Below are 15,002 nucleotides of genomic sequence, written 5' to 3' on the forward strand. Positions count from 1 at the left end.
AATTCTCAAAAGATACATGAGAAATTCTTAAAATTAAATCCCTTTGGAACTCCAAATATTCATACTCACAGGATCCTGCGTGATGTGGCTCTATGTGAGGTATCATGAGCTTTACCTCCTAATCAACCTTTGCATGAGCACAGATCATGTAACTTTTTGTACGTGATATAATTTGATCATTCAATCACTCCAGTTTAATAATCTGAAATACCTGCATCCAACTTTTCTAGTACAAATTAAACCACTCCAGGAAAGTATTACAATTTTAAAACATAGAAAGCACATAATTACTTGTAGCCCATAAAGTTTTTGAAGAGGCACAGCAAACCAACCCACCTGAGCAAACAGTTGTCCATTGCATTTGCATTATTTGCTCTTCCAAACAGCTTCAGAGCAGGTAACTTGCATCAGGTCAGATGCAACTGGTGCAATGATGTCAAATGCAGAGGCATAAACGAATTATAGCCATGTGTGACTCCATCCATAAAATATGCTTTTAGGAATACAGTGGTAACTTGAGATAAGCCCTCCCGAATGCAGCATGCTGGCTGGGGAAATTCTGAGAATTGAAGCCCACGCATCTTAAAGCTGCTAACGTTGAGAAATACTGGTATACGCAACTGTGGCCTGATAAACATAACCAGGGAGAGGAGGAGTTTCTCCAATATAGAAAATGATACAGGGTAAAATTATTTATACTTGGTTTATTTCTTACCCTGCACTTTTCACCAAAAATGGTTCCCATGGGGGAAAAAGGGCGTCAACCTTAATTAGAGCCACAGCTGGAAAGCACAACTCCCACCATGCTAAACGCTGCTATAGGGAACACTCTTCAGATGTTCCTGAACTACAACTCCCAACATTCCTCGTCATCGGCTATAGTGGCTGGAATTTCTGGGATTTGTAAATTAATATCCGAAGGACTGTAAGGTGTCTGGTGGGGCTCACTTGAAAAAGAAAGCACAAGCTTCTCCGAGTGACCATCACCGTTCCCCATGATGAACATCAATCAAATCTATCAGGGAACTCGGTTTCCCAGCAACACTGCACTGGGTGAGTGGCAAAGGTTACGTCACGTGACCCGGCTGGATGGCGTCACAGATGCGCGCCATCACCTGGAAGTTTTATCGTTAGGATGACCCCGCTTCCGACTAGAGAAATCACTTCCGGCTTGGGCCTGCAGAGTGGGAAGAGCCGTTAGCTGCGAACAAGGCGCGTGTCTGCGCGTGAGTTGTCGCGGTGGCGGTTGTCATGGCAGCGGCCGGGCCCGGAGGAGGCGAAACGGCCTCCGCTGCAGACAAAGGCGGCGGGGGAGAGGACCGGGGGAGCCCCCCCGGCTCGGACCCACGACGCCTGGGGCCGGGGGGGCGAGAGGAAGAGGAGGCGCCGAGGCAAGGCAGCGCGGGGGGCCCGGGCAGCCAGAGCCGCTCGTCCTCGTCGCCGACCTGTCGCGAGGCTGAAGTCACCGTGGAGATCGGAGAGACCTACCTGTGTCGGCGAGGGGACGGGACGTGGCGTAAGTGCGTCTCCAGGTCGACGGGACGGGCGTCTTCCCTTCCTTCCCCGTTTTTCAGCGCCATGTATATAGTTCACGCTGGAAAGGGCTCTCGGCTCATGAAACTTGCCGAAATACACTTTGATCAACTTTCAGGAGAGCCAGTGGCTTGTAGTGGTTAAGGTACTGGACTACGGCCAGGGAGAACCAGGTTCAAGTCCACCCTTATCCATGGAAGCTTACTGGGTGTCTTTGAGCCAGTCACTCTGTTTGAGCCAGACCTATCTAACAGGGATGTTGTGGGGAAGAACACAAGAGGGGAGTGCTGTGTATGCTGCCTTGAGTTCCTGTAGGAAAGACAGGAAGTAAATCAAATAAATAAAGCAAGTGCTTATCCACTACCCTTCCTCACAGTGAATGCAGGATGCCCTTTTATCTTTATCTTTTATTGATTTTATTGTAATTTCTTTGTATGTTGTGAACTGCTCAGAGCCGTTTAGAATCAGGCAACTTACACATTTAATAAATTATTATTATTATTATTATTTATAAAGACAATTATTGATTAGCACTTTTAATCTCAAATTATTTCAAAATTCCTAAAGTGCCATAAACCATCTAAAGCCAAATCCATCCAGCACAGTGTAATACACATCATTAACATGAGTTGCACATAGTTGTGAAATACTCAGGTCTTTTCCTTTTTTGAAATGGATGGTTAATCCATTTCCCCAAGGAGAAGAAGGAAGCTATCATATTAGTTTCTGAAGGAGGTGACACAATTTTTGGGCCACCACTGGAAGGATCTATTTCCTATAATTTATTACATGATACCCGAAGCTAGACTGATAACCTGATGACTTTCAGTCTAGCTTCGAGTCTTAGTACAGTCATTTAAGACTGTGATCCTTGGCACATCTGATTAACAATAATCCAGTGAATGTATAATTCAGTGTATAATTTAATTGCAGCTAAACATGCATGGAGTATCTGTATGCATTCTTATTCTTCCTCTGTAACACTTCTCTAAAGTATCCTTGTACATATTATAGAAATAAATGGAGACTTCTCTGTGTTCGCACTCCTGTACTATTGTGGGTCCTTGGTTACACAATGCCCACATCAGTGTCTCAAGTTTAGCTGGTAAGAATGAACTGAAGTTTTATAGGCTACTTGCATGGTGGCTTGCTATTTTTGAGGAGAAAAAGGTGTTTCACTGTCTTTTTTCAGTTACATTTTATTTTCTATTACATTGGGCCACTATCTTCCTAATCCTAATTAGGGATAAACTGTTCCTAGGGCTGCTCTTTTGGGAGATAACAGGAGTTGCAGCCAGGAGGTGCTCTTTCTTACTAGCAGCACAGATTCTATGGAACAGCCTCTTTGTAGAGTTCAAGCTGGCCCCCTCGGTGTATTGCAAAAGATTCTGAAAACTGAACTGTTCCAGAAGGCCATGTCTGTTATACTTTTTGTTTTATTCCTCTGTTGTTACTTTTTTTTTGTTATATTGTTTTGATTTTATAGTGATTTCCTACTGTTTATTCCAAAACATCATTTTTCTGTATTGTTTTAATGCTGAGAGTTGTTTGATTGCAGTGGGATATAAGTACAGTAAAAAAATACTACTTGCAGAAATACAGCATTGGTAAAGTATCAAAATCTTTTCTGCTCTTTTCTTTTAGCTATTTTCAGCAAGATGGGTGGTGACTAAATTTGATATATAAATAACTAAGATGCTTCAAGATAAAATATTTTTAACTTGCAGCAGTCTTTTCCAGTTTAGGGACCTCCGGATGTTCTGGGATTACAACTGCTAGAATTCCCACCCAACACATCTGGAGGGCAACATATAGGTGAAGGCTGACTTAAACTTCTCACTTTTTATCACTGAAATGTTCTTTAACCAGATTGATGGTTGCTTCCCCTTCAGATTCTGCAGAGGTGATTCAGTCTCGGCTCAATGAACAAGAAGCCCGAGAGGAATTTTATGTTCACTATGTAGGATGTAAGTGCCATTTTCAGATTCTATATCTGTATAATGAAGAAAAAGTGTGAGGTGTCTTATCTAGTTCAGTCTTCCCTAATCTCATGCCCTGCAGATTAAACTGGGATGATAATTCCTAGAATTCCTAACCAACTGAACACTGATCGAATCTAATTAAACATAACAAGACTTTTATTATTTTTCCTGCAATTTTCCATAAATTATGTTGTTCAGTCAAGTCATTTTGAGATCAGATGAGCATAGGGAAATCTGTAATTTTAGTTAGGTTTCCTAACTAAGTTTGTGTTTCTATCTGCACCCTAATGATAAATTGTTAGATAAAGAAGCATTAGAGTGTGGCCTTAGCACAGTGTGGTGTGACCCAAGCTGTGCCAGTTATCCCAGTTTGCAGGAAAGTTTGCTTGTCAAGAGTAAGAAGTACAGTCAGGACCAGAATATATTGGAACAAGGATAACTGTTTTGGCATTTGGCCTCTGGACACCACCACACTGAAGCTGAAAGGAAACACACCCAGATGGGAGCGAAGTCAGGACTTTCAGCTGTAATTCAAGGGGTTTGACAGAAGTGGGGCACTAACCATTCAGGAAGTACAGCCAGTGGCATACACACACCCATCGTTGGTGGCTCATAAGTAATGGAACAAACCAACATCAATAAAACATAAGGATCACCTTTAATACCTGGATGAAAATCCTTTGCAGTCAATGACTGCCTGAAGTCTGGAACCCATGGATATGCCCAAATGCTGAGTTTCCTCCCTCAAGATGCTTTGCCAGGCCTTTACTGCAGCTGCCTTCAGCTGCTGCTTGTTTGTGGGTCTTTCTGCCTTCAGTCTTGTCTTCAGTAAGTGAAAAGCATGCTCTGTTGGGTTGAGATCAGGTGACTGACTTGGCCATTGAAGAACATCCCACTTCTTTGTCTTGAGAACTCTTGGGTATCTTTTGCTGTATGTTTTGGGTCATTATCCATCTGCAATATGAAGCGGCGTCCTCTCAGTTTGGCAGCATTTGGCTGAATCTGAGCAGGAAGTATAGCCCTATACACTTCAGAATTCATCCTGCTGCTTTTATCAGCAGTCAGGTCATCAAGAAACACCAGTGACCCGGTTCCATTGGCAGCCATACATGCCCATGCCATAACACTGCCTCCACCATGTTTGACAGGTGATGTGGTATCATGAGCTGTTCCTTTCCTTCTCCATACTTTTCCCATCATTCTGGTGCAAGTTAATCTTGGTTTCATCAGTCCAAGGAATCTTATTCCAGAACTGGGCAGGCTTTTTTACTGTAGGAGTTTGCTGGCAAAGTCTAATCTGGCCTTTCTGTTCTTGAGCGTTACTAGTGGTTTGCACCTTGTTGTGAAGCCTCTGTATTTGCATTCATAAAGCTCTCTTGACTGTAGATGTTGACAGTGACATGCCTACCTCCTCAAGAGCATTCTTGACCTGGCTAGATATTGTGAAACGGTTCTTCTTCACCATGACCAGAATTCATCCACTTTAGTTGTCTTCCATGGTCTTCCAGGCCTTTTGCTGTTGCTGAGCTTGTCAATTAATTCCTTCTTTTTCAGGATGGTCCAAACTCTTGTTTTGGCCACTCCCAATGTTTTTGCTATCTCTCTGATGGGTGTATTTTGTTTTCTCAGCCTAATGATGGCCTCCTTCACTCGCATGGACACCTCTTTGGATCTCATGTTGAGAGTTCCAGTAAACAGCTACCAAATGCAAATGTAACACTCAGAACCACCTCCAGGCCTTTTATCTGCTTGATTGGTCATGGGGTACCCAGGAAACAGGCCACACCTGGCCGTGCAGCTGCTTGTCAGCCATTTGTTCCCTTACTTAGGAGCCACCAACTATGAGGGTGTGTGTATGCCACTGGCTGTACTTCCTGAATAGTTAGTGCCCCACTTTTGTCAAACCCCTTGAATTACAGCTGAAAGTCCTGACTTCGCTCCCTTCTGGGTGTGTTTCCTTTCAGCTTCAGTGTGGTGGTGTCCAGAGGCCAAATGCCAAAACAGTTATCCTTGTTCCAATATTTCTGGTCCTGACCGTAGAAGAAATTGTATGTCTTGAGTTCAGTGTTGAGCTCTAGGAAGTCACTAGAGGAGTGCTTGTTGGTGGAAATCAGGAAGAAGACTCACTTAATGTCAATTCAGGGTTTTATTTTTCTAGTACTAGAATTGAAGCTGTCACACACAATCTTTGGAACACACATTGAAAGCTTTGTTTGGGGTAGGGATTTTTGTATAGTGTTGATAAGTCACTGGCAGTCAGAAATACTTGCTGGTCTATGGCAAATCATCTAGAGGTCCATCAGTAGATTCCAATCTATATTTTGTTCACCCCAGATTAGAGCAAGGCAGGATGGGTTGACATTTGTGTTCCCATATTTCGATTTCTAGCTAGAGAACATTTAGAATATTTTGTGTGGGGCGGAATATTTTGGGTGGGATGGTTGTGGGGAATGGGGAGATTTCTGTGATCTCCTAACTCTCCTCCGGCTCTCACAGTCAACCGACGTCTGGATGAGTGGGTGGATAAGAACCGCCTGGCCCTCACCAAGACAGTCAAAGATGCTGTGCAGAAGAACACTGATCAATACATGAATGAACTTTCTGAGCAGCCAGAGCGCAAGATCACTCGCAATCAGAAGCGCAAACATGATGAAATCAACCATGTCCAAAAGGTGATGCAGGGGAGAGGTGGCTAGGAAGGTTGAATTGTGCTGTGCTTCAGAATGGCCATTCCAGAGGTGGAAAAAAACCAGAGTACCCGATTGCACTTTTGGTGCTATTGCTACCCTTATGCTGGCAATAGAAGGTGACTTTTCCAGGGAATGTTTGCTGTTACCCACCAGAGTGTTTTCTCCCACTGCAGACTTACGCCGAGATGGATCCGACTACAGCAGCTTTGGAGAAGGAACATGAAGCAGTGAGTGTTTATCAATCTCTAGTCTAGCCTTGTCTGGCTGTAAACCCAAAGGGTATTGGAAAAGGAAGCATTATGTGTTTCTTGGCCACCACTTACCTTTTCTCTCCTCAGATCACCAAAGTGAAATATGTGGACAAAATCCATATTGGGAACTATGAGATTGACGCTTGGTATTTCTCACCATTCCCAGAAGACTATGGGAAGCAGCCCAAGCTGTGGATCTGTGAATACTGCCTCAAGTACATGAAGTTTGAGAAGACTTACCGCTATCACCTTGTACGCAAAGGGGAGAACGGTTGCCGAGGGCACCGGGCTGGGGAAGGTTGGGGTGGAAGAGAATCGAGCACCATAGAACCTGTAAGTGGAATGAAACAGTATCAGAAAGGCAGAGAAAACAATGTTTGGGAATCAGTGTGTACCGATAAATCTGAACTTGCATATTTAGTTTCAGTATTTTCAGTGTTGTCAACCAGAAAAATCTAAAAGAGCAATGCTTCAGCAGTGAAGCTGGAGAATAGTAACCTGATCAAAAGCCAAATAAATATAGAACAAGTCAGTGGGTGGAATTACTGAGAAAAATTATGGATAACTGTCATTCTTGGTACTCATAGGTCCTGTTGTTGTTGTTGTTTAGGGGCAATGTCAGTGGCGACAACCACCAGGGAAAGAAATCTACCGCAAAAACAACATCTCAGTATATGAGGTGGATGGCAAAGATCACAAGGTAAGACTCACTTCAGCTCCAGGGTTTCCAGTTTTCCTTTTCTATGGTCCAAGTGGCAAGTTCGCTATGTTGGGAACCTGGAGTTTGCCATCTTCACTCTCTTGAAAACTCTGGCTCTTAAGATACAAAGTCAGTCACTCTGGATAGTCATAAACAGTCATTAACTAGGTATATAGTTCACTTCTCCACACATTTGCAAGTCGTTTTTAACTGAATGCATGTGGCTGAGAATGTTTATTTCATTGATAGGGGAAGGGTAATCTTGGGCATGGGTAGTAATATGGAGGCTGTTCTATTGAACCCTAACAATGGATAAAATCATAGTTAAGAACTGGTTGCATCTGTATTTTGGGAAGATCAATCAGGAAGTTATGGAATGTATCAGATAATGTAGAATATAAAATGCAACCAGAAGATTCATTTTCTTTTCAAAGAATCACTTACAAACTTCAGGCTGATTGTAAGTTGGGATATGCAAATCCATAATTCCAGGGCATGGGCCAGCCCTGAAACAGGCCTGTGTCGTCTGGAATTGCTTTGGGAGGTTAACTTCTGGAAGACTGCCAGACTGCTCACAGAATGGCCCAGATAGGCCTGGTTCAAAGAGGGAACAGTTGGGATTGCAGATATCTATATGTGAGGCTCAAAAGCTTCCAAAAGAGGAAAAATAAGCTTACACAAAATTATTTTTTATTTTTCTGATATGCATTCTTGGCTTTTTGAACAAGTTGGAAATACTGTCTTGCACTCTAGAAAACCAGATTTTGGCTTTAGACAACAAGTTACAGTTGTGAATGAAGTACTATTGTTCTAGAAAGGTTATCTCAGACACGCCTTTTCTTTTTTTTTCTTTTTTTTTTGGTAAGGAAAAGGGAAGGGGCCTTTGCTCCTGGGTTTCACACTTTTTGTCTGAAGCCTCTGTCCATATTGATGCTTGATTTTCCCCCCTCAGATTTATTGCCAGAATCTGTGTCTTTTGGCCAAACTATTCCTGGATCATAAGACCCTCTACTTTGATGTGGAGCCCTTTGTCTTCTACATCCTTACTGAGGTGGACAGGCAAGGAGCCCATATTGTTGGCTACTTTTCCAAGGTATTGGCTGCCTGTGTTCAGGGGGCGGAGCGTGAATTGTAACTGAAGTTGTGACATAAAGGGGAGGACAAACACTGGGGATATGCAATATATTCTGTGCTTTACTGGTTTTAGGTGCTCTGCGTCTAAATCAAAACTTAACAATCTTTTGATCTGCTGTTTTCATCCATTCATGGACCAAAACATGGTGGTTCCAGGTGGAAGTGGTTTGGAATGGAACAGGGGAAAAGTCAAGGGGAGTGAGGGTGATGGCTGAGGAAGGGCTCTGAGAAGATTGGGAGGGGCAGGAAGGCCATTGGGACATCAGCAGTAATTATGGGGAGGGAAGGCCCTGGGAAGATCAGGGGCAGTTGCTGCCCTGGGAGTTATGCAGGAGACGGCGGGGAGGGCATCATGTGCACTAGCCCTGTTCACTCCATCTGTGTCTTATTCTGCACAGAACCATCCAAGCATTCTGGGTTTCAGTTCATCGCTGACCCAAATGATTCAGCAGAACTTCCGAACTAAGAGCTCTGGTTACTTTTTTCTATTTTATGCGCAGCCCAAATGAACACTTAGGATCTTATTTCTGTGTGTTTAAAATGAATGTGTGGTAAGAACATCGCAGAAGTAGAAAATGTAGTTTAATAGACATTTTTATGTTTGTTCAATTGTTATAATTAATTTGACTTCTGACAGGGAGGGGGAGAAGAAATTGCTACGTGTATATGTAGTGCATGTGAGTGTGTGTGTCTTATCTACTGGGAATCTCTGGTTTCTCCTGAAATCTGTGATACCACCATTAATTGTCTACATGCAGCCCTGGAATCATAATGGATCAGTCACTATGATTCAGAAGAACCTTATGGTCACAGGGTTGCTGTTGCAATTAAATTGAGAGAGGGCATTGTGTGCTGGCTGCCTTGAGCTCTTGAATGGTGAATGGGACACAAATGTAATAAATAATTTTTAATTTTTTAAAAAAAAATAGGGAGGGAAGATGATAAATCAATTAGTACCAAGATCAGTTTAGCAGAGAGTTTCCAGCAGGAGAGGAAGCATAGACTTTATTATCCATGAGAGTGGAGCAAACTTCTCTCCATAGTTATCTCTAGGGCTGCCAGATATAATGGCTACAAGTGGTAACTGATTTTTAAAGAATGAACATTATGATTTTCTGGATGTTGATTTCTCTGCTTAGTGCCAGGTTTCATGCCATCATTTATTTGACTCCTGTTATTTTTTTCCTCCTAGGAGAAGGAATCCCCGGATGGAAATAATGTGGCTTGTATCCTTACCTTGCCCCCCTACCAGAGGCGGGGTTATGGGAAATTCCTCATTGCATTCAGTAAGCTTGTTTTCTGAGCCATGAATAACAAAAATGAACTGCAGAGTAGATTATCAGGCTCCTAATTGCTTTTTGCAGTTGGATTTGGAGATAATCCCATTTTGCCCCTGATTCATTAAAAGGGTGACAAGTTAGTGTTGGGGTTCTTCTGCTACATTTACCCTACCTACCACCCTTTGTAATATCCCTGCTGTCCTGATCACTCTAGAGGCACCTAATCTGAGTTAGGGTCCTAAATATTTAGTACTTCTCGTATTTTGAAGTTACATCATTGACTTACTCCCCCGCACCCCAGGAAAGTATGAGTTTGTCTCCTAGGACCAGGTTTCTGCAAGAGCCTTTCATCATGACAGCACACCCTTGATCTGGTGCTGAGCTTTTCCGTCAGCTCCCAGTCCTTGAAATGCTAGATTCTGAACTGAGATGCATTTGAGGCCTTGTCTTGCTCCACAGGCTATGAGCTCTCCAAACTCGAAAGCACAGTGGGATCCCCCGAAAAGCCCCTCTCAGACCTTGGCAAGCTGAGTTACCGTAGCTATTGGTCGTGGGTGTTGCTAGAGATCCTTCGGGATTTCCGAGGCACTCTTTCCATCAAGGATCTCAGGTGAGAGCAGCTTTGACTACTAGTTATAGTAAGAGATGCCCCTTGGGGTTGAGGGAGGAACATGTGCCCTTCTGCAGCATTTTGCTATGGAGAGCCTTGATTGACCTTGATGTGACCTGTTTAAAAGAACTCCTGACCTCTCCTTATCTTGTACTTGTTCAGCTGCTGCTCATTTTGTTCGTTTCCCTTGGCACAGCCAGATGACCAGCATCACACAGAATGACATCATCAGTACCTTGCAGTCACTGAACATGGTCAAGTATTGGAAGGGGCAGCACGTCATCTGTGTCACTCCAAAGTTGGTTGAGGAGCATCTCAAAAGTGCTCAGTATAAGAAGCCTCCTATCACAGGTACTGGAGAATGGGGAAACGGTGGGCAGGACACAACTGTGGTCGTCATGCTTTTGACTCCCAAGTCTGGTTTGCTAGTTCAGATCTATATGTGACACTTAACTCCACACTCCTCCTCCTCTTTCTCTTCCCCTCTTTTCCTGTGTACACTTTCCAGATCTGCAGTGACAGTAGAACTGTCAAGATCTCCTGCCGGATTCTTAAAGTTGCTGGATTTAGCTTCTTGGCCTGTGGTCCCCAACCCTTTTTGTCCATGCAGTTCTTGCATATTTTCCCCATCTTCCTTCCCCTTTAATTCCACATTTCACCACCTGTTGTTTCTTTAGATTCCCAGTTTTAACCATTCTCGTGTGTGTGTGTCTTTCTTTTAGCTGTCCTGTGTGGGTGTGGATATGAGTATGTCTGTTTTTCTTTCTCCCTATAGCATACCGTTTTCCCTGATCTTCAGTGCTATAAAGTCTTTGAGAGCCTTCTCTTCTGTTAGTTCAGTTTCCCAGTTTCCCCATAAGCACCTTTCTTCACCTATGTGACCTTGGGGATCCTCCTCAGGCCGTTGCCTGAGCTGCAGGCTGCTTGCTTCTAAACACGTCCTCTTAGTTTCCCCATTTCTAAAACCTTTTTCCAGTCTTTGCTGCACTGTCTAATCCCAACTAAACTGACATTGATTCCCTCTCAGGAATGGACTTCAGACTGTTAAGTCTCCTAAGCAACTGATTCCATGCCACTGCATGAGCTCAGGCAGTTAATAGATAACTCCCATAAGATAGCTGGGAAGGATTATTTATTTGTTTCTGTGTGTTCGTTTACCATATCGGAATGCAGGAGAGGTGGTGGGAGAATACTAGCCTTTTACTTGAAGCATGTTTCAAGCTTGGTGAAAGTTCATAGGGTGAGATTGTTTTAGGGAGAAAGAATTGCCAGTCTCTGCTTGTCCCTTCCAATTCATATGGAAGGAAAGTTTATTACAGTCAAGGGACCCAAGAACAAACACAACAACAAAGAAAGAAAACTGCATACATTTTGACATTTCATGGGAAACAAATCATTCAGCAAATAGTACGTACTTATTGCATGTAGCTCTTGTTAGGGTTTCCAGACAAAACTGGATGTTTATCTAATCTTCACTCGCTTATACCACTGCAGTGTGCGCACACAAGATCTTCCCCGTTTTGCAGCACAAGCAGTAATACAACATAAATGCAGAGAAACTTGAATACTTTGTATAATATGAGTACAACCATTTAAATTACCTCTTACCCCACCTCTCTCCAAAGTTGTTTCCACAACTAAGCTGAATAACGTGCTTTTGATTTACTGGCAATCACGCACAAGGCCCAGTATCTCCTAAGTGCAAATGCAGAGGCACCTGGGAAGGAGTCAGGTGTTCCAGGTTTTTGCTGAAAGAGGCATTGTTTTTTTTTCCCCAGAGAGCTGATAACGTTCCAGGATGTCATTTATGTAACAGGAGCTGCAGGGGGATGACTTACACCCCCTCCCAGGTCTCTCTCCTTTCCAACAAGCTGCTCAGTCAGGAGCTACCTGTTGGGTGGGGCAGGAGCCTGGTACAAACGAGGCATAACTCTGCCTCTGTAATGCATGGTGGTCTGGATGGCAAGCAGAGCCTCTTAAACACGAAAAGGAATTTGCCATGGCACTTACTTGTGTTTGTTGTTACCAGCCCAAGACATGATTTTACTCACGCTGGTACCTGTTGTGCTTTCTCTAGTACTCAATTTGACCAACCTGTTGAACTTTCACAGGAATTCTCAGCTGAGGCAAGGACATCCCTGCCCATTATATCAGAGAGAGTGATGGAATTCACTTGTCTGCTCTGCCCTTTTCCACTTACCTGCCCAGACCTGCTGACTTGTCTTATTCCCTTTTCTTCCCTTTTTAATTTCTACAGTGGATTCTCTCTGCCTGAGATGGGCACCTCCCAAACACAAGCAAGCCAAGATTTCCAAGAAGTGAAGGAAAAACTGACCTGAAGAACTGAAGGGGCTTGGCCTCAGTACACATCCGCTTTCTATTTTAGAAGATGTTCAGTAATTTAGCATTGATGCCAGTCTTGTACTGAATGGGCACAGGTGGGTTGGGGGAAGGACAGATGTTATTGAGCGTTGCAGAAACTGTCCCAGTGGGTTCATTTGAATGAAGACTACTTATTTGTCCCCTTTTTTCTTCCGTTGCTTGATATTGAACTCCATTTCTTTCCTTCCTGCCCAACCTGGTATATTGCTCCTAAGATAGAACTGGTGTCCTCACTCTTATAATAAGAAACAGATAGAGTCCTCCTATTATTTCTTATTGACCTGGAGCTATTGACAGTTCTAACCTACCCTAGCTAGAGACTCTAGGGCACTGCTACTCCAGAATCAAGCTGGTCATAAATATGGCAGAATCTTGGTGGAACAAGATCTGAGCAGTAAACGAACACGTGGGTTGGATATTTGAGGAGCATGTGATCAAGAAAAGTTGGAGGCAGCAATCACCATCAGCAGTATTGAAAAATACAGATGATAGACTATCTTAGGAAGGAAGATCAGCTTCCCCAAATGAGAGGCTGGAGAACCCATCAATTTTGTTCAAAATATTGAAAAATCTCTCTCTTCTGTAATCCTTGAGAAAAAACCTCTTTGGGTAGAGCTGTTGTCACTCAGTGTCTTCAAAAGGAGGCAAGTAGTTTAGAAGTCCCATCCAAGGCCTTACATGTTTTTAGTTATACTAAATAAGTCGTTTGAATCCTTCCACTGTCACACAGCTATGAACAGTGTGGGGAAAGAGAGCGTTTTGAAGTAGTATCTTTTGCTCCACAGTCAACTTTAAGGTGAATGCTGACAAAAAGAACAGATGTATTGGAGTTGAATGCTTAGTAGCCGGTAGCGGGAGAGTCAAGGTTTGGGTGCCAAGACTCGGGGAAAAAGTGGAAATAGGCACATGTAACAGTTAAAAGTCCTGTGTCGCTTCCAGCTGTAAGGCTATTCCATAGTGCAGTGTGGCTTTTATGATGTGACTACAAGGAAGTTGACCAGTTTCTTTTGCAGAGCCTCGAAGTAAGTGGTTCTCTACGGAAACAGAATACTGAGCGAAGTGGGGGGGAAACCTGCTTTTGCCTTAGGTGCTCTTCTAAACGGCAGCCTTTACCCGGACGAACGGACGAACTCCAGAATGGAGAAAACTGTCTGGAGGGATATTGTATTACTACTTGACGTGTCCCCTTCCATGGTATGAACTGCATTTCGGTAGTGATCAAATGAGAAGGGGCTTTTCAAAAAGATCAGAGGTCTCTCGAACCAATCAAGTGGACCAAAGGGAAAAACTTGCTACTTCTACACCCAGTTTCCACGAAGGTCCTTGCGTATGTCTAATGCTGGGGCCAGTGATTTTTGGGGGGGACCCTGGAGCTTGCGGTGGATGTATTGGGTAGAATCATCTATTCATATAGTTGCCCTGCTGTACTTTTTGTGTGTATACCATATATATGGTGTGTTCTGTTGAAGAAATATTTTAATAAAAAACTCACAAAACAAGTACTGTGCCGTTTCATGACTAATTCACAAGAATTGCAGGGCAACCATTAATGGTGGCATAGTGAAAAATTGTAAATGGCGAGGAACAGCCCTCGGAAGGGAAAACCAGAGAAAACCACCTGTTAAGGAAGAGCAGTCCTGTAGCAGGATATGGAGAGTGATTCTTATCAATATGGTTAGGTCGTGGAAACTCTTTTTCTAACAAGAGTGGTAGTTAACCAACTTGTTACGCTGTGGTGAAGGGCTTTACTAATACATCTGTCTCATTTCCACAAGGTTTGACTAACAACAACATTCCAAGGTACCAGTTTAACACTCAACCTTAGTGTTCCTCATCTGCAAAATATGACTTGGTTGTTTTTCTTGATTAGCTTGGGTCTGGTGACCGTTTTGTGTAAGAATTGCACATCTACAGTAATCCCAAACTCTTGACCAGCTCATACCAACTATTCAGCGGACAGCTCGCGTGACAAGCTTAATTCCATGAGTCATACACTTGGCAGTAGGAGCCACAGATCCTGCTAGTGTGGCATGTACTTCCTGCGCACACCTGAAGAACTCTGCCAGCATGGCCTAATGCTTATAAACAGCTGCTTCGCTTTAAATTTTCTCTAGTTCCACCTTGACATTTCTTGTAAGAAAAAGTCCACAGAGCTTCCCTTTAGTAATAAAAGCCTTATTAGTGTAGAACTACCATTCACTTTATTAAAACCCTTCATCTTGAAAGCAGCATCTGATTTTCATCCTTCCTCAAAAGATGATGCATACATTTCTCCTTTTTTAAAAAGTTGTGCAAATAGAAATCATCTAAATACAATTGTAACCAGCCAAGGAGGGCAATTTCAATCGTTGCTGGTCCCACAGGTACCACCCGTTTTAATTCTCTGTCCATGCTGGCAATATTTCTGTCCAAGCATACTTGAGAAAGCATTCCGTTTCAT

General features: G+C 43.2%; 1 protein-coding gene across 1 annotated transcript; it reads left to right on the top strand.

The window, feature by feature from the left end:
• Positions 1-1,162: 1,162 nt before the first annotated feature.
• KAT8 (lysine acetyltransferase 8) lies at positions 1,163-14,061 on the top strand. Its single transcript, XM_063301411.1, has 11 exons — positions 1,163-1,516; positions 3,426-3,500; positions 6,012-6,187; positions 6,379-6,432; positions 6,544-6,708; positions 7,067-7,156; positions 8,109-8,249; positions 9,483-9,576; positions 10,030-10,180; positions 10,377-10,531; positions 12,438-14,061. The coding sequence occupies exons 1-11, from the start codon at positions 1,252-1,254 to the stop codon at positions 12,500-12,502; spliced, it is 1,431 nt and encodes a 476-aa protein (XP_063157481.1). The 5' UTR covers positions 1,163-1,251; the 3' UTR covers positions 12,503-14,061.
• Positions 14,062-15,002: the final 941 nt, after the last annotated feature.

The sequence above is a fragment of the Candoia aspera genome, chromosome 4, assembly GCF_035149785.1.
Source record: "Candoia aspera isolate rCanAsp1 chromosome 4, rCanAsp1.hap2, whole genome shotgun sequence".
NCBI lineage: Eukaryota > Metazoa > Chordata > Lepidosauria > Squamata > Boidae > Candoia > Candoia aspera.

Bases quoted from the DNA above. Each gene is read 5' to 3' on its own strand.
- KAT8 (XM_063301411.1), top strand. From the start codon at position 1,252: ATGGCAGCGGCCGGGCCCGGAGGAGGCGAAACGGCCTCCGCTGCAGAC. The intron at 1,517-3,425 runs GTAAGTGCGTCT...CTTCCCCTTCAG, and splicing joins GCGAGGGGACGGGACGTGGC to ATTCTGCAGAGGTGATTCAG. The intron at 10,532-12,437 runs GTACTGGAGAAT...TAATTTCTACAG, and splicing joins TAAGAAGCCTCCTATCACAG to TGGATTCTCTCTGCCTGAGA.